Source organism: Gadus morhua, chromosome 20, assembly GCF_902167405.1.
Source record: "Gadus morhua chromosome 20, gadMor3.0, whole genome shotgun sequence".
Classification (NCBI taxonomy): domain Eukaryota; kingdom Metazoa; phylum Chordata; class Actinopteri; order Gadiformes; family Gadidae; genus Gadus; species Gadus morhua.
In genome coordinates, this window is record NC_044067.1 from 1623047 (window position 1) to 1642495 (window position 19449).

The 19449-nt window shown below is 49.2% G+C and overlaps 3 protein-coding genes across 3 annotated transcripts; 2 read left to right on the forward strand and 1 right to left on the reverse strand.

Moving 5' to 3' along the window:
• Positions 1-2824: 2824 nt before the first annotated feature.
• On the reverse strand, positions 2825-4832 carry LOC115533466 (disintegrin and metalloproteinase domain-containing protein 23-like). Its single transcript, XM_030344014.1, has 3 exons — positions 4550-4832; positions 3624-3835; positions 2825-2966 (listed from the first exon to the last, which is right to left on the reverse strand). The coding sequence occupies exons 1-3, from the start codon at positions 4623-4625 to the stop codon at positions 2886-2888; spliced, it is 369 nt and encodes a 122-aa protein (XP_030199874.1). The 5' UTR covers positions 4626-4832; the 3' UTR covers positions 2825-2885.
• Positions 4833-5787: 955 nt separating this feature from the next.
• On the forward strand, positions 5788-9366 carry cmklr2 (chemerin chemokine-like receptor 2). Its single transcript, XM_030344344.1, has 2 exons — positions 5788-6065; positions 7423-9366. Exon 2 carries the CDS (start codon positions 7456-7458, stop codon positions 8533-8535), a length of 1080 nt encoding a protein of 359 aa, XP_030200204.1. The 5' UTR covers positions 5788-6065; positions 7423-7455; the 3' UTR covers positions 8536-9366.
• A 162-nt stretch (positions 9367-9528) lies between these two features.
• LOC115533475 (NADH-ubiquinone oxidoreductase 75 kDa subunit, mitochondrial) lies at positions 9529-19442 on the forward strand. The gene is made up of 20 exons (XM_030344023.1): positions 9529-9669; positions 10548-10627; positions 11011-11105; positions 11200-11307; positions 11435-11511; positions 11755-11836; positions 12516-12531; positions 12820-12913; positions 13410-13595; positions 14343-14477; positions 14573-14687; positions 15833-15978; positions 16057-16185; positions 16356-16485; positions 16603-16763; positions 16863-17017; positions 17624-17799; positions 17896-18030; positions 18190-18262; positions 18880-19442. The coding sequence occupies exons 2-20, from the start codon at positions 10549-10551 to the stop codon at positions 18969-18971; spliced, it is 2184 nt and encodes a 727-aa protein (XP_030199883.1). The 5' UTR covers positions 9529-9669; position 10548; the 3' UTR covers positions 18972-19442.
• Positions 19443-19449: the final 7 nt, after the last annotated feature.

The following is a 19449-nucleotide window of genomic DNA, read 5'->3' on the forward strand; positions in this document are numbered from 1 at the left end:
CCCCCTCTCTCCCCCCCCCAGCAGAGAAGCACTCCAGAGCCTCTCTCTCAGAGCCCCCCCCAGCAGAGAAGCACTCCAGAGGCTGTCTCTCAGAGCCCCCCCCCCCCCCCCCTCCCCCCTGGTCCTGATGCTATTAAACTCTGCAAACTCAATCAGGCAGCCATCGTTTGGAAGGAAGACGCTCCGGGCATGTCTGTCTTAAATCACATGACATGTCATTCAGGGCCTCGCACGTAGGACGAGATGCGTCGTGACACTCGCTACGAGTACCGCGGGCGTAGCGACTGCGCGGCGCCCCTGGGCAGGTGCAGCAAGGAGCCGTTGGACCAGCAGGCATCGGCAGGTTGCAGGCCTGCCTATATTTAGACCAGCGCTGTCGCAGCTACGGTGCAGCGCTGAGCAATTCAAACCTCTGCACGCTGCATTTTCCACCGAATGTCAGCGAGCCCAAACTCAGAGCAGGGCCGAGTGGCGGCAGGCAGCGGCGTTCCAGACGGCGGCAGAGGGAGGCTGATGGAGGGGAGCGGGGAGGGGACGCTGCAGTGAGTGGGAGATGTGGAGGCACCTGCTTCTCCTCTGCTCCGCGTTGTTACAGCATCCGTGTGGAGGAAGGTGTGTGTTGGTGTAGGTGTGTGTTGGTGTAGGTGTGTGTTGGTGTAGGTGTGTGTTGGTGTAGGTGTGTGTGTGCATGTGAGAGAGAGAAAGACAGATGAAAAGAGGGAGAGGGATTGCATGAGAGAGCGAGAGAAAGCAAGGGAGAGCGAGTTCAAAAGAGAGAGAGCGAGAGAGAGAGTTCAAAAGAGAGAGACTTCAAAAGAGAGAGATTTCAAAAGAGAAAGAGCAAGAGAGAGAGAGAGGGAGAGAGAAAGACGGGCAAAACAGTGGGACAACGATGTAGGTTTTTGGGCTGGATAGACTCCAACGCATGTTCAGAGTTCAAAGTATTGTTGGGCGATCCTGGCGGGGCGGGATGGATCCGCAGCAGAGTGCAGGTCTGCTCCCTCCTCCCGTGAGGGAATGAAAGCATGCGCTGGGGATCGATCCGGCAGAGACCCTTCTCGTATTGATCCCCCTGTTCCTTTTGAAGCGTCCTCCTAACGCAGGTCCCAGCGAGTCATTAGACACTTTCCCTGGACTGCACTCTCTGTACACTCTGAGGAGTGCACACAAAAACATGATAGCCTGCTCATCGCGCATCACCCCCGTGGCGCACAGCCCTCACTCTCTGCTGCGTCTCTCACACGCGCTGACTTCCCTACGTCTCCAGGACACGCAGGAGACTGTACCCTCCTACGGTCCCTGAAGGAGACAGGAGACAGTACCCTCCTACGGTCCCTGAAGGAGACAGGAGACAGTACCGTCCTACGGTCCCTGAAGGAGGCAGGAGGGCGTACGTCCTACGGTCCCTGAAGGAGGCAGGAGACCGTACCGTCCTACGGTCCCTGAAGGAGGCAGGAGACAGTACCCTCCTACGGTCCTTGAAGGAGGCAGGAGGCCGTACGTCCTACGGTCCCTGAAGGAGGCAGGAGACCATACCGTCCTACGGTCCCTGAAGGAGGCAGGAGGCCATACTGTCCTACTGTCCCTGAAGGAGACAGGAGACAGTACCCTCCTACGGTCCTTGAAGGAGGCAGGAGGCCATACTGTCCTACGGTCCTTGAAGGAGGCAGGAGACCGTACCGTCCTACGGTCCCTGAAGGAGGCAGGAGACAGTACCCTCCTACGGTCCTTGAAGGAGGCAGGAGGCCATACTGTCCTACGGTCCTTGAAGGAGGCAGGAGACCGTACCGTCCTACGGTCCCTGAAGGAGGCAGGAGGCCATACTGTCCTACTGTCCCTGAAGGAGGCAGGAGGCCATACTGTCCTACGGTCCCTGAAGGAGGCAGGAGACTGTACCGTCCTACGGTCCCTGAAGGAGACAGGAGACTGTACCGTCCTACGGTCCCTGAAGGAGGCAGTAGACTGTACCGTCCTACGGTCCTTGAAGGAGGCAGGAGGCCATACTGTCCTACGTTCCCTGAAGGAGACAGCTGGACCCTGATGTCCCTGCCTCCATTCAGCCACGGTTCTATCACTATTCCGCCCTCTGCACAGCGATGTCCTCCAGCGCGGAGGCAGAGAGCAGATCAATACTTCTGTCTCCAGACCCACGTCTCGGAGAATTATAGACTAGGTCTGCTGGGAATCAGGTTAGGAGAAGGTTCAAGCAGTTCGCAAGATGTTACTTAGAAACCAAGACCAGAGGATTCACAGGTTGGGTATCTTTAATGGCCAGTGTGAGGCACGCTAACAGTGAGGCCAGGGGAATGCGCTTGCATCATTCACGATTAACACTGGAGGGAACTCCTGTGGTTTAATTTAAATATAAACCGAATATTAACCAAACACCTCATCTTTGGTGGAGCAGCTGCTTCGATGAACTGAGGAAGGCACCACCAAGGTCAATTTTCAGGCCATGATAATTCATACAAAATATCGGTTCCCATAATATGGATTTTCCGTATGTCTGTCAATCACAACGATGACATCAATGAAAGATCCCCGATCAGGCACCAGACCGCGATGCTCATCTTTGACGACTCAGCGTCCACTCAGTGACAGGACGTATAAAACATATAATCTAGCGGCCACTCCGCCACCACCGGCCACTCCGAGCTCTGACACCCTTCCATCACATTCCTCCTCACACAGCTTCCTCACGCGACCGCTAACCGCGCTGAACGCTGGCGTTGCCGTGCATACGACCTTGAAACCGTGTGTGTGTGATGCGATGGGAGGGGCGGGTCTGGGTTGCCGTCTGTCTTCGCTGTCCTCAGGCCCACAGGACGCACAACGTAATGAAAGCTAAGGCCAATGAGGACTTCAGAGGAGAGATAAGGAATCACTTACTTGTTTAACGTCAGGTCCAGGACGAATCTGGAGCCGAAGGCCTCGAGTTGGAAGCTGGCCTGGGCCAGATGCACGGCCTACGAGGAGAAACAGATGCTTGAGTCTCTGGGGGAACACAACTCACCACGTTTCGCTTTGAGCCGAATGCCCAAGCAGAACAGAACAGAACATTATTAATGGGACTTTGCACTTTGCCCGCTGTCAGTACATTGTTAGTTTTTATATTGCATAGTTTCTCTCTCTTTCTCTCACTGTGTGTGTGTGTGTGTGTGTGTGTGTGTGTGTGTGTGTGTGTGTGTGTGTGTGTGTGTGTGTGTGTGTGTGTGTGTGTGTGTGTGTGTGTGTGTGTGCTTGTCTGTCTGTGTGTGCTTGTCTGTCTGTCTGTCTGTCTGTCTGTCTGTCTGTCTGTCTGCCTGCCTGTCTGTCTGTCTGTCTGTCTGTCTGTCTGTCTGTCTGTCTGTCTGTGGGCGTGTGTGTGTGTGTGTGTGTGTGTGTGTGTGTGTGTGTGTGTGTGTGTGTGTGTGTGTGTGTGTGTGTGTAACCGCCACGTTGGCGATTCACCCCCGACTCCTCGTTACCTTGACCGCCCGTGTTTCACGCCGTTGGCACATTTTGTCGCAGCCACCCTGCGAACACAACTCCCCCCCCCCCCCCCTCCTCCTCCCCCTCCCCTCCTCCTGCCTCCCCACCTCCGGCTCCGCCTCCGCCCCACAGACTCCGCCCCACACCCTCACCTGTCCGTTGGAGGCGTGGCCCTTGAGCCGCGTGTCCAGGTCATGGTAGGTGCTCTCCGAGTCCTCGTTGAGGTAGTAGATAAGGCGGGAGGGGTAGGTGATCACGCGCTCCAGCCGCCGGCTGCTGTTGTCGGGTGCTGCAGTCGCCCGTTGCTCCGCCGCCGCTCTCAGCGCTGCGTCGCCGTCAGACCCCCCCTCGCCACCGGGTGATACTGCAGAGAACACACAACGAATCCATGGAGGACACACACACACGCCCACGGAGCTCCCGGCAGACCGCCGTCTCCCCCGGGCCGGGCGCGATGCGGGGGGGGGGGGGGAGATGTGTCCCTGGGTGAGGAGGAACGGGGCTCGGGGCTACGTGTGTGAGCTGGGTGTTGGTAGCGTGTTCTCGTCAGCGCACTGCCTGCTAGCCTCTCACTGCTCAGGGCAGCCTTCTCCCAGGAACACCGGGTTCTGGGAGAACTACCGTGGACATTTGGAGGTGGACCTTCAGCCATAAGCCTCCATCACCTGTGTTAAGGGTGGCCACTGTCGAATAATCGACGTCAATTTGTCAAAATGTACATGGTGATGGTGGGCACATGTATTGGTTTTAAAGGCATGCTGGCTATTCGTAAGATGACTATCATGATTTCAGGCAGAAAAAGGCAGAGGCAGATCCTCACTGAGGCAATCCTAGTAAATGCAATGCAGTATTTATTACAGGCTAGTCTAGCGCTTTGCTGTCCTCTGCACCCATGCACCACCACTTGAAGCACTCAGCATATTACATGGTATATTCTCTCTGGAATCATTTCCCATAATGCAACGTTGTCCAAATACATTGACAGCTTTGATAAACAATTATTAAAGCTAATGTGGTAACACATATCTGGGGTGAACATTCAATAAAGATGCATAAGGCTAGGATAGACGTTACATACCAAATGACGCTAGTGATGGATGAAGCCAAGGCGAAAGGATGCTCACGAGCAAATTTGCCAGAAATATCAAATACATGATTCATATTTGATATCTGAAATATATTTTATATCAACATATCAACGCAGTAAATAGATTGCGGTCCATCGTTGCGGGGGAGTCGCCGTGCAGTGAGGCTTCTTCACGACTCCGAGCGCCGGGCTTCTGCAGTCGGATGGAAGGCGGTGGCTAGCCACTGGAAACCCACGGCAGACTCCGCCTTGACGTGCGCAAAGATGTCCTCCTCCTCCTCCCCTCCTCCTCCCCTCCTCAGTCCAACCAGGTGGTTTCAAAGGCATCGGGGTTTGGGCGTGAAAAGAACACTGATGCTCCTAACGCAACTTATTTTTCCGCGGCAGTGCTTTAAGCAAGGTCCACACAATGAATAGGACTTCGTTATCTTTACGTTATTATATATATATATATTTTAAAATAAATAAATAAATATATAGGCTACATTTAAATAATAAAATGTAGTAAGAAATAATAACAATCGTCGAGCTATAAATGCGTAGGCTATATATATATATATATATATATATATATATACATACATACATTATATATGCATTGAACAGATACATCTTTATGGAAATAACGCTTTTTTCTATGAGGAAAGGTATCAAGCTCTTTCTTTCTCATTCTCTATGCGTTTTGTCGATAAATAAGTTATTAACGCCATTAGACCCCATATGTAAATCCTGTTGGACCATCTTCTGAAGAACTTTGGCATCTATTAATGATATCAAAAAACTATTAATTAACCCAACATGGGACGGGTGCTGCAATGTGACAACCATTTTCACTAAGCAGCAAATTATAACGTAGTACTGACAATAAATAAAGCAACAAAACGAACTCTAATGTATTCAGGAACAGAGCCCTTCTGTATTATAACAGCCACGTATGGAGCACGCCTTCATCAGGGTCGGCGCGCATGGACCAATGAACGGCTCAGGGAGATCCACACACATTTCACCCGACTGCTTTGTCCTACTTATTTTATGTTTTGTCGATCCAACGACGTAAGTCGAACGAGTTATTTTTTGCAATAAAAGCATGATAATGTATTTGTGTTATTATGCAGACATTATTTCCATGACGGTGGGCTGAGCTGTAGGATAAACGTGCCCAGATTCTGTTTTCCTGTCATTCTATAGGCTGCGACGTGACGCGTCAGCGGGACGCGCCCACAGTGAAACCCAAGTCCCAGCCGTCCACCCCTGCTGTCCCAACACCGAGACTGTGAGTTCACTTCACCTAACGGGATCTGGGTGGGTTGGAGAGAGATGAACTGTGAATGACGCGGAGGAGCGGGGTGGACACAGCACCATTGGGACTGAGGCGGATCTAAGGAAATCAAAATCCTCCCTAGACTTCAGTCCTCCTCTCATTGTCTGTGAATTCCCTCAGCTCTTCTAAGAAGAGGCTCGGCGTGTCCCACTTGCTTTTGGAAGGTCAGGGCTGGGTGATCGGACGGTAAGAGATGCTTTCTGGTCCCTTCTGACCCCCTTGTTGTGTGTGAACAGACTGTTCACACACACAGGCTGTAAGGGTGTAAATGCCTGCAGCACAATCCTCCGCTACACTTTAGAGTTAAATATAAACGTTGTAAATATAGTGCTACTGTTTTTTTTATTTGATGTCAAAGCTTTGCTAAATTACTTCCTGGCACAATAAAAAACACTTTTAGAATTGTTTCTGGAATTTTACGTCTATTCTTTTAGTTTAAGTTTTTTTAAAATATATAATTATGTTACAAATAACTTTACTTTTATTAAGTAACGGAGAGAAAGTAGATAATAATTCCTTAGATCTCAATTTTTTTGGGGAAAAACTTTTTCTTTTCCTTTTTTCTTTTGCACCAGTTCTAAAACTTTAAATTGTATGTAGATGTTTTTGAAAGTCATTGAGCAGCAGGGTGCAGTGTTGTTTAGTAATGAGTGTGTCATTTGATAATTGAATCGAAGTTGTCCTTCTACTCTTTCCACTGTGTCCCATAATAAAACATAAGACACAGCTACTTTGAATCTGCATTGATCTGTTTTTTTCCAAAAACAAAATCACGGAACTGTGGGTAAGCGTTATCATTTCCTCTTTATAAAAATCAGCACTGCAGGGTCATTCGTAGTGGAAGTTTTCCTGACGACATTAAGTTGTGTAATTGCAACGAGAAGTACTTTTCTGGCTGTTATCCAATCGCTCTGCATTAAGAACACGCTGTGGGCAGCATTGTTTTGTGTGTCTCCCAGCTGAAAGGCTCAGGGTTCGATTCCCAACGTCTCCTTTGGGGATGTTTGACCAATGGCTTCCAAACCTGCTGCCGAATAAACAATTCACTGTCGGTCTCTCACTTTGGACAAAAGTGACTGAATGAAAGCAAACCGAAATGATTAGGATCTAAAGGTTTGAGATGGTAGCTCTTAAGTTTAGGAATAGCGTTAGAACTGAGTAAAGCATCATGTGAAACACCACCAGAAAAGTACATATAGTTGCTCCTGTGTGCTTGTGTGTTTGTGTGTGCATGTGCACGAGTGTGTTTTAGCACGTGTGCACTCGTGTGAGTGTGTGTGTGCGTGCGTGCACCTGCATGTGCATGTTAAAGGTAATGCTTTCCCTCCGGGTCGCTCCCATATAATGTCCACATTGTTGACACGCATGTTGAGTGACAGGTGTGTTCCAGGCTTACGACACACCCGTTCAAAATGCACAGTGAGGAGCCAAAGGAACGGAGTCAAAGACACAACAACTCAGATCTTCAGGGAAGGGACAGAAGTCATGTGAGGTAACAGCGAAACACCTTCCATCCATCTTATTGTGATGTTCTTGCCCCCAGGCGACAACTGGCCGCGGTTTCACCCCCACAACCATGGACTACGAGAACTACAGCTATGTCGAGTTGGTCGAGTACGGAGACGTGGAGGAGACCCACGCCGCGACCCCGACCCTCCAGACGGAGACGCTGCACCTCGTCTCCGTGGTGATCTACAGCATCTCCTTCGTGCTGGGGCTGGCCGGCAACGGCGTGGTCATCTGGGTGACGGCGTGTAAGAGCAAGCGGACTAAGAACAGCCTGTGGCTGCTCAACCTTGCCGTGGCCGACTTCGTGTTCGTGCTCTTCCTGCCCTTCTCCATCGACTACGTGCTGAAGGACTTCCACTGGGAGTACGGCCGGGTTCTGTGCAAGCTCAACTCCTTCGTGGCCGTCATGAACATGTACGCCAGCGTGCTGTTCCTCACCCTGCTCAGCGTGGACCGCTACGTGTCTCTGGCGCACGCAGCCTGGTGCCAGCGCTCGCGTCTGGCCCGCTGCCCGCTGGCCGTGTGCTGCTGCACGTGGGCGCTGTCGGCGGCCCTCAGCTCCCCCACCCTGGTGTTCAGGGACGTCGCTCACTTCCAGGACAAGGTCTACTGCTACAACAACTTCCCGGCGCCGTCGACCCACGTGGTCATGGTGGCGGTCCGCACCACGGTGGGCTTCCTGCTGCCCTTCAGCGCCATCGGCACCTCGGGGCTCCTCCTGGTGCTGAAGGTGCGGCGGTCCGACGGAGCCGTGCGCGTGTCCAGCTTCTCCAAAATGGTGTCGGTGGTCATCCTGGCGTTCTTCCTGTGCTGGGCGCCGTTCCACACCCTGAGTCTGATGGAGCTGTTCGTCCACACCTCGCGGTCGGGGCTCCTGAGCGGGCTGCTCAGGATGGGCTTCCCCCTGGCCACCAGCCTGGCCTTCTTCAACAGCTGCGTCAACCCCATGCTCTACCTGTTCCTGCACAAGAAGGTGAGGGGCGTCCTGAAGAGGGCCTGCCTCGAGATCACCAAGAACTCCATCAGGGAGATCAACTCCATCTCTGCGTCCCAAAGCTCCTTGGTGGAGGACCTGCCCCACAGTCTCACGGAGATGCCCGTTGATTCGTCCACGGTGACGTCAGAGGTCCCAGAACACGCACAGTGATGACAGGGTTGAGGAAGCTCTTTTTCTTTAGGTTCACAGTTTGCTGGATTGGTCACACACCCGATGGGACGTACCTTTAACTCTTTAAATAGACCACTCTTAGAATTCAATGTATTCGAGTTCTTATAGAATTAGTATGGTTTATACAAGTCTGGCACTCTAACACAGATTAACCGATGTGTCGGTCCTTTCTTCTGCAGTAATTTGTATTTTTTTTTTACTTATTGTAGCCGCTGATGTCTATTTTGAGTTCTGTACTTCTATGACTAAAGGATTTATTGAAATATGTATTAATATATATATATATATATATAAAATATGTATTTAAGTTTATTACAACGTATTTGTTCAAATAATATCGAACAAACTAATATAACCTACAAATCATTTTTACAAATCATTTATTAAAAAACTCATTAAGGAAAAGGACCTAATTTAAAAAGATTCACAAGCTGAAGTTTTTGGTTTATAGCCCCTCAAAGATGGTGCTAGGATGTTTAAATAAATATGCATTTCCTGTGTGCCAAGCCTTGTTTTGGAGCCATTTCCTGTTATCCTTCTCTGGCCTTGGAACCTCACCCTGGTTGTGTGGGGGTCGATTCTAACTGTTGTCACAGATAGAACTGTGTGTATATTGGTTCTATGTTATATCTGTACATATAAAGAGCCTTTGACAATCAATAATTACATTGGGAAACATTTATTTTATTTTATTTGATTCTCTTCAAATACTAATCCTATAACATGCGTAACTTGTGAACTTATAACTTTATGAACTCACATTTGATTGCTGCAGAATATGGAAAAATAAATATATTGGTAAAAAGCCTGTCCAAATGTGTGCATTAAATCATAAGTGAATAATATGACACAATTATGAAACGTCAGCACATGGAAAGGACAGCAGGAAACGTCCTGTGCTAGATTGCAATTTAATAATATATTTCCTTGTCAATTGTTTGTTCAAAATAATGAGGTTTATCGCTATAAGGACAGGACAGATACATTCAGCCCACTCTGTGATGATGTGAGGGTATTGCCTCATTCGTGACGCAGAGAGTGAGAGGGAGTGAGATCCATCTGCGTGGACAACACGCACACCGCACTGTGGAGGGGAAGATTATTTCTGTCAAGGTAAATCACCAGCTACTGAACGTCGTTAATGAATGTTTAGTGAACAGTCAGCGTCCAACAAAGTTTGTAATCTATGCATGTATTTAAAAAGAAGAAGCAGATTGAGCCAGCTCACTACGAATACGCGATCATATTTTCTTATTCTTATTATCTAGGTATTCGAAACCTGTCATTGCACCAACTTTGCTTCATAACCACTCAACGCGTGTAGGCGGAATATTATAGACCGACTGTACTGTTATGAACCTATGACGCAGTTAGGTGAGTGGCTGATCACATGTTGGATGTTACATTATGTTATCTAACAGTGAGGTGACGATGCGTTATCACTTATGTTACGAAGATCTACCACAGCTTCATAGATACTTTTAATTTAATTTACATATGAATTGCCTAACGCTCTAAACAACAGACAATGATGGATATGTTCTGTTCGTTAACATGGGAGGCTGAGAGAGGATCTTGAATGGTAGCGTTTTCCTGGTCTACCGCAACGTAACTTCCGGTCTCTTGTTTCCTATGAGCCGTGTACATCAGTGAACAGTATTGAGAGTGAGAAAGATCGGAGCATGACTACAACGACAACAACAAACGGATGTCCCTATATGGAAAGTCCCGCCCTCTCTCACGCAACGAATCCTAAACCAATGTAACTGAAAGTCCCGCCCTCTGTCTCGCAAATAACGCTAATCTGGGCTATCCCGTTCCAGGCGTTCCCTCATGCGATTGGATCGCCTGGGAACGAGATAATAACGGTAGCGTGTAGCGTTATGGTATGTTAATATCACGGTACTCTTAGTTTGTCAGGGCATGTAAGCCGTTATTTGGTTAGACATAGGTTTTGGCAATATTGAACGCCACATGATGTCTGTCTTCAGAATGTTGCGCTGGCCCGTGGTGAGACGCACTCTTCTCGGAGTCTCCCGCCCCGGAGGAGGCGTGGTCGTCCCTAACAACGGTAATCCTCATCCACGCCACATGCCTGAATCTACTCCTTACAATAACCAACACTGCAGTAACAATGTTTAGGACATGGTTGTACTTTTAGCAGGGATTTTCACGTGATTCCCTGATACCTTCAGTGGATTATCGGCAGGATTATATAATTGCCGTGCTTTCGTTGCCGGCTGTGGGATAAATCTGATCCTTATAATTTATAATCCATATAGTAGAACGGGTGGTCCTTATCATAATGTGTGGTGGTTTACTCAACAATAACTCTAAAACAACGGTTAATTCACAAATATACATATGTATTTATTTTTTTACCATAACGTCAAGAACAACCCAGTGAATCAGATTAAATTGACATATAACAAGGATTTTATATTTACATTGCAGTCCGCACTGTAGCCACAGCGACGGCCAGTAAACTGGTGGAGGTCTTTGTGGATGGCAGCCCAGTCCTCGTGGAGCCCGGCACCACTGTTATGCAGGTACTTCTCCCTCAAAGGTTAACCTCCTCCAAACACCAGCCCACGCATCTCGCTGACCCCCTCACTCACCCGCGGGGTGAACTTCACATTCCAGGCGTGCGAGAAGCTGGGAGTCCAGATCCCACACTTCTGTTACCACGAGCGCCTCTCGGTGGCCGGGAACTGCCGGATGTGTCTGGTGGAGATCGAGAGGGTGCCCAAGGTACAGTGTGTTCTGCTGCCAATCCACGGGGGTGGGGACATTACACCACCCACCACCTGACTAGACTCCCAGGGTGGAGCTAGGCCTCTTTGAAGGAAGGTTCAGTAATGGAGTGTTTATATTCCAGCCGGTGGCAGCATGTGCCATGCCTGTGATGAAGGGCTGGAACATTCTCACTAACTCTGACAAAACCAGAAGGGCAAGGTACTGTTGGAAACGGACAATGTAGTCCTGGTGTGGAGTCACCCCCTTTCCTTTAAGATGTGTTGTAATGTTAGTAAGCTTGGTGTCTCAAATTGGCTTTGTTTAAAAGTAGACTCCCTTTTGAATCCGTAGGGTAATCAATACCTGTTTTACACCCGCTCACTGTTTGGAAATCCCTTCATATCCACTCGGATTCCAATCACTACGATCACAAGATAGAAGGTGTGTGTTTCATTACCACAGAGAGGGAGTCATGGAGTTCCTCCTGGCCAACCACCCGTTGGACTGTCCCATCTGTGACCAGGGCGGGGAGTGTGACCTGCAGGTACGCCCCTCATAACACTGAGCTTTGACAAATACGAACCCTGGCTTCATAAGGCCCCTCAAGGCTAATTTATATTCAGGGCATTTAGCAGACACTTTGTCAGAAGAAAGAGAAACAACAATATATCTCTGTCGGTACGGTAAGGATGTTAATAGAACCAAGTACCAAGCACTAACAATCGATAATTCCATTCAAATTTATTTGTATAGCCCATAATCACCATTACAGTCTCAAAGGGCTTAGAGGCCAAATATTTATGACACCCCCCTGACCCAGGCCCCACAAGGGCAAGAAAAAACTCCCTTAAATCAGCAAGGAAGAAATCTTGAGAAGAAACGGGGAGTGGTGGATCCCTCCTTCAGAGTGGGGGACCCCTCCTTCAGAGTGGGGGATCCCTCCTTCAGAGTGGGGGATCCCTCCTTGAGAGTGGGGGATCCCTCCTTCAGAGTGGGGGATCCCTCCTTGAGAGTGGGGGATCCCTCCTTCAGAGTGGGGGATCCCTCCTTCAGAGTGGGGGACCCCTCCTTCCAGGGAGGGTCAGGAGTGCAAAGGGTGCCATAGTTGACATACAGGGGGCGCTAGGTTAACCCATCCCGTGCACACAACAGAGATAGCTAGGATAAGACGCTACACCAGGCTAAGTACTGTCTTTAAGTCCCACGTCCTCGCCGCCCCGTAGGACCAGTCCATGCTGAGTACTGTCTTTAAGTCCCCCGTCCTCGCCGCCCCATAGGACCAGTCCATGCTGAGTACTGTCTTTAAGTCCCCCGTCCTCGCCGCCCCGTAGGACCTGTCCATGTACTGTCTTTAAGTCCCCCGTCCTCGCCGCCCCGTAGGACCTGTCCATGTACTGTCTTTAAGTCCCCCGTCCTCGCCGCCCCGTAGGACCAGTCCATGTACTGTCTTTAAGTCCCCCGTCCTCGCCGCCCCATAGGACCTGTCCATGTACTGTCTTTAAGTCCCCCGTCCTCGCCGCCCCATAGGACCTGTCCATGTACTGTCTTTAAGTCCCCCGTCCTCGCCGCCCCGTAGGACCAGTCCATGTACTGTCTTTAAGTCCCCCGTCCTCGCCGCCCCGTAGGACCTGTCCATGTACTGTCTTTAAGTCCCCCGTCCTCGCCGCCCCATAGGACCAGTCCATGCTGAGTACTGTCTTTAAGTCCCCCGTCCTCGCCGCCCCGTAGGACCTGTCCATGTACTGTCTTTAAGTCCCCCGTCCTCGCCGCCCCGTAGGACCAGTCCATGTACTGTCTTTAAGTCCCCCGTCCTCGCCGCCCCGTAGGACCTGTCCATGTACTGTCTTTAAGTCCCCCGTCCTCGCCGCCCCGTAGGACCAGTCCATGCTGGTCCCAAAACGTTACCCAAATATAAACACTTTCTTTCCGCTTGGAGACTGTCAAAGTTCCATTGTGTTGGACGTTTGTTGATTAATTACACAATTGACTTAATTAATCCCCGAAATAGTGAGAGGGAACTGAGCACCCAGAGGCGTTGTCTTTGATACAGTGTGGAGACCCCCCCTTACTGTGACACCCACCCTGATGTGTGACCGTGTTCCTCCCCCCTTCTGAAGCTTCGCCAGCGAGGTCGCAGGGGTGGAGGACCTGGGCACCACCGGCCGGGGGAACGACCTCCAGATCGGCACCTACGTGGAGCGGATGTTCATGTCCGAGCTGTCGGGAAACGTCATCGACCTCTGCCCCGTGGGGGCCTTGACCTCCAAGCCCTACGCCTTCACCGCCCGGCCCTGGGAGACCAGGTGGGTGGAGGACGTTAGCATCACTCCTTTGTATCGGCTCCAAACCTAGCGCCCTGATCCACTGTCCACCTTCAGAGGCCCACAGAGGGGCACGTTAAAGGTGTGACTGTGATGAGCCCTTGCAAGCCGTTTTGAAAATCCGCCTCTTATGACATCACAAGTGGGCGTGTCCACCTAGATGTGTGCTGGGTAGATCAGTCTACCAGCCTACCCAGTGGACTGTAGCTAACATCTATCCGTCATACATGTAGGTGGACACGCCCACTTGTGATGCAAGAAGAGGCAAAAAACAGCTTGTAACGGCTAATCACACACCTGGTGGTATAATATGTCACCTTTAAGGCCTACTTTTGTTCCCCTAGGAGTGGTGTGCTGTCCTCACCTGGGGGGTTTCATTGGATTAAGCATGTGTGCTCTCCTCCCCTCCCCCAGTTCTTGTCTTTACACACAGTGAGCAAATTGTACCTTGAGCGGCGCTTTTAAATCCAACTTATTATCATTATTCTATTTACTGTGTTACTATTGTTTTATTCAGCAGCCCCTTTCACTCCAAGCGTCTTACGGTGCATTTCTTTGAGATGAAGAATTGATTTAGCCTGCAGCGGTGAGGCCTCCTGCTCAGTGAGGCCTTCACGGACACAATGGGGTCAGGACCCAGAAGCCTTTCGGTTGGGACTCAAACCCACCCTCACCCCGTGTCTATCCCCCTTCTCCCATCCACCCTTTATCGCTGTTTAATCCGCTCAGAGCCACGGAGTCGATCGACGTCCTGGACGCCGTGGGCAGCAACATCGTGGTGAGCACCCGTGAAGGCGAGGTGATGAGGGTGCTCCCTCGGCTGCACGACGACATCAACGAGGAGTGGATCTCCGACAAAACCAGGTGAGGACCCACGCACGCAGGACGCAGCCTCGCGGAGCGCTCCGCCGGCGGTCCGAACAGACAATCATTGCCTCCTTTCCTCTTCCCGGGCGTAGGTTCGCCTACGACGGCCTGAAGCGCCAGAGGCTGACTCAGCCAATGGTGAGGAGTGCGTCCGGGCAGCTGGTGGCCACGTCCTGGGAGGATGTGCTGACGCGCGTGGCAGGAGCGGTAGGTGATTAATGTGCCCGGTGTTCCTCTGCCTGCACACCGCTCTGCCTCTCCTCTGTTCTGAGCACACGCTGCGTCTCACGGTGCCGAGGTGCTTAAAGAAACCCGATCGAAAATGGTGGCTTCACGCGGACAAAATGGCCGGTTGAAACCTAAACGAAGCTTCGCACCAGCCTTCGATCAACACAGATGTTTGTTGTCTGTGAGTTATGTGCGTGCCACTCTCTTTATCTCAGGATGAATCAGTTTGAAGCAGGACCTTCTGAGATTGTGAGAGATTCTGCACATTTATATGAACGCTCCAGCAGGGACATCAAGGACACTGAGATAGAGAGGGAGGAGACTCCCGCCATCATTAATCAAACGACTCACAAAGCGCAATGTGTCTGCATTGTACTGAGCCATAATTGGCACGACAGACCATGCAATTTCGATTTTGTTATTATATATTACACCCCTTTTTTATTAGGTTAATGGGGTGATTTTTTGCTACCAGTTGTGAGAGTGATTAGCCATTACAAGCCATTTGAAAATCTGCCTTTCCTGTGTTTTAGTGACATAACAAGTGGGGATGGCCACATAGATTTATGATGGTCGGATAAGCAACATTTGCTACAGTCCACTGAGTAGGTTGGTGTATTGATCTATCCCGCATAGGTCTAGGTGTATGATGGATAGATCAGTCTACCAGCCACTCCCACTTGTGATGTCACTAAAACACAGGAAAAGGCAGATTGTCAAACGGCTTGTAATGTCTAATCACACTCACACCTGCTGGCGTAAAACCACGCCAAGATATCAGTAAATTGGCGTTCTTACCCAGATTCAGAAACGTTGTTTATCTCCAAATTCATCTATAAGCGTAAACGAGAGTTCACTGGGTTAGCATTAGTTTTCCATTAGCCGCTCCCATTGGCTTAAAGTTACAGTGCCTAGCTCCTGTTCATGCTAGAAAAAATTAACTATCAATTACTTTCCTTACTATTAAAGATTCCCAATGTGTTTCAAATAGTCGCTTATTCAAAAAGAGTCAAAAAAAATAATTCTGCACAAAATCCGGCGCTGGGATTATGAGGCTACTACTAACTCTTTATGGATATTCACACGGTGAATTCATACCACCTACCCATGTTCCCATTCACCAGCTGCAGGCGGCTGACGGCCGTGAGATAGCAGCGGTGGTGGGGGGACTGGTGGACGCGGAGGCCCTGGTGGCCCTCAAGGACATGCTGAACCGTCTGAACAGTGACACCCTGTGCACCGAGGAGGTGTTCCCCATGGAGGGAGCCGGGTGAGTAGCGTGGGGGAACCGGACGCCGTTGTGGTAGCCGGCCTGCAGTCCTCTAACAATCATGTCCACCTCGAACAGGTCTGACCTGCGCTCAAACTACCTGCTGAACACCGGGATCGCAGGCATCGAGGAGGCCGACCTGCTGCTGCTGGTGGGCACCAACCCGCGCTATGAGGCCGCTCTGGTCAACGCACGCATCAGGAAGAGGTAAAGGACAATCAACGGACGTCCGTTGGAAGACGAACGTCAGGCGAATTCGTTAGCAATGCTGCGCCACGTGTTTCATTTCACCATCATATCTTTATGGATTCGTTTTTCAACGTTTCTTATCATTGGTTATGTCCGTCATTCATTTCTGAGTTGGCTCTGTGTTTTAGTTGGCTTCATAACGAGCTTCAAGTGGCTCTGGTTGGAAGAAAGGTGGATCTCACCTACACCTACGAGCACCTCGGAGACTCTGCCAAGATCCTTCTGGAAATAGCAGCTGGAACGCACCCTTTCTCCAAGGTCTTTACGTATTTATTTGGTCACTTTGGACCACGTCAAAGACACTTTTATTTTGCATTGATTACCGTAGTTGTGGCCACGTGTACCATTCGTCGTCTTCACCGCCTGTTCCTGCAGGCATTGGCTGAAGCCAAGCGTCCGATCGTCATCATTGGGAGCAGCGTGCTCCAGAGAGAGGACGGAGCCGCTGTGATGGGGGCCGTAGCCTCCATTTCCCAGAATGCTCGGAACAACAGGGAAGTGGACAGAAGCTGGAAGGTTCTCAACGTGCTTCACAGGTCATTGTCTTAGCAGCGGTAGATTTATTGTCTGTGGTCACACTTAGCTCATTGGGCTCTAATGGCGCTGAATCTGTTCTGTATCTGCCGACTATGCAGGGTTGCGAGTCAAGTGGCTGCACTTGATCTTGGGTATAAGCCAGGGGTGGAGTCCATTAGGAAGAACCCGCCCAAAGTTCTGTTCCTGCTGGGCGCCGATGCCGGCTGTATCACCCGACAAGACCTTGCCGACGACAGCCTGATCATTTATCAAGGTCAGCACTTATGTGTTCCCAGAGCAAAGACAATGCTTTTGTTTCTCTTCGGTAGACATAAGTACCACTTTGTGGAGTGAACCAGTCGACGACCTAGCCGGTTTTGAGTCTTGGCCGAGGTGTATTGGTGTCCCCACTGTGTCATCGGTCTGTCTGTTTGGTAGGTTGATTCTAGGCAAGACATTGTTAAAGTTCATTGTTCTAAGGCAACAGAGAAACATCCCTCGCAGGGGTTTCACCAGCAGCCGTTTCACCAGCAGCCGTTTAAAGAGTCTTCCAACGTGATGTTTCCTTAAGAGTAGATACTTCCAAACCAGCAGCAGATGTCAACTTGCAACAAAGTGTATTCATGGCATGGCGACAGTGTAACGTACTTTGTAGTCATTACCTCCCACTCTGTATCAGCCTAGTAATGCATGCACCACTTATAGCTCAAAGTGAATCTAGCGTTCAATCCAACGTACCGTCCCACGCAGACCAAAGGCCTAGACGGACCGGCTGGTACAGTATGTGCTGTGATGATGATTCATACATCTGCTCTCCCATACCGAATATTTACATTTACACGCGAGCGCGTCTATGCAACACCGTTTCATCATGCTCCAGGTCACCATGGCGACGCCGGTGCACCGATGGCGGACATTATACTTCCCGGAGCGGCGTACACAGAGAAATGTAGCACTTATGTGAACACCGAGGGCCGCGCCCAGCAGACCCGGGTGGCGGTCACGGCTCCAGGAATGGCCCGCGAGGACTGGACCATCATCAGGGCCGTCTCCGAGGTGCGCGGCCGGACGGGACGGGGCTTCTATGTGACATTCGGCGGTGGAGTGTGAGAATGTGCTGCTCACACCTTGTGTTCTCTGGGTCCCTCTAAGCTGGCCGGTGTGACTTTGCCGTATGACACACTGGATGAAGTACGGGACAGATTGGAGGAATGTGCCCCAAATCTGGTGCGCTATGACGATATTGAAGAGGCCAACTATTTCCAGCAAGCCTACGAGCTGTTCAAGGTCAGGCTTCGTTTTTTTGTACCCACAAGTCGTGACATTGTTAAACATGACCTCGTTATAAAGAAGGTATTGTTGTGGCTTTGGATTCAGGGCAGATTTGATGCTGAAATTGTCCCATTATTGTCTTTCTGAGACTTGAGGCTGTCTTGTGTTTCACAGGGAGGGGACCAGACTGTCCTTGATGAGCCCTTCAGCCCTCCTCTGCTTACTGTGAAGGACTTCTACATGACCGGTGAGCCCCTGATGCAAAGACGCTCCTGAAGCAGAGACCCCCCATGCCCTGTGAGCTAAAGATATATTAGAACGGATATGAGAAGGGCTGGGATAAGAGACACACATCATATTCCGTTGTAGCCCTTCCAGTCCTTATTAAAATATATTATTAAAACCTATACATATCATCATATTAAAATTAAATCAAACTATTAACCCAGATTAGAATAGTTATTACAACTGATTATTAAAGCAATTTTCTGTCCATTTTTTCTTTAGAATCATGGATTGCCTGTTTCAATTATAACAATAGGTTGTTCTCGCTGCTCAACTGGATTAAAGGAGAGTTTAAGCAGAGACCAGGACCTGATAGTTTGTGTTGTTTTCTTGTTGTCAAATACTACGTATTTGCACTGTGTACTGGGAACCAAAATAAAACTCTTTGTTTTTACTCATTACCAGCCATTTTTTATGCTATACTAAATCTGTTATCACATACAAATTATACATTCTGTTATCTTAAGATGATAAAAGGGTCGTATAGTTTTTTAAGTACTTATATACAAGTCAGTGGTTTTGTATAAGTTATTATACTATCATCATCCAAATGTGTTCCTGTATATGTTCTACCTACAGACCCTATAAGCAGAGCCTCTCAGACCATGGCCAAGTGTGTGAAGGCGGTGACAGAAGGCGCCCAGGCTGTGGACGAGCCCTCCATATGTTAGCGCCTGACAACCTCACAGCCAAATGCACACAAATGGAAACGCACAACGACAAATGCACTTTCAAAGATATATTTATTCATGTTTTGGTGTAATGATACCTACTCTTCCAGATTTTAAATCAATGATTTTGCTAAGCTATGCAAATACCACATTACCAAACAATATACTGACCTCTCCATAGACATTCAAATGATAGACTGCAGAACTGTTGTGTATTCATGTCTCATATCTAATACATATAAGAAACCACCTACTATCTATTTGTAACGTGTTATAAATAGCGTTTTATATTAAAGTCCTTATCAATGTTAAAAAAATAACTAATGTAATACATTTATATTTTATAGCAAGTCAAATTAGGTAGTGGATATTTTATAAAATTATAGTTTCCATATCTTTTCAAAAAATTGCATAATGGATTATGATATATTTCTCATACTGTATTAAATGTCATTTTTTTTTGTTAAGTTATCTACAT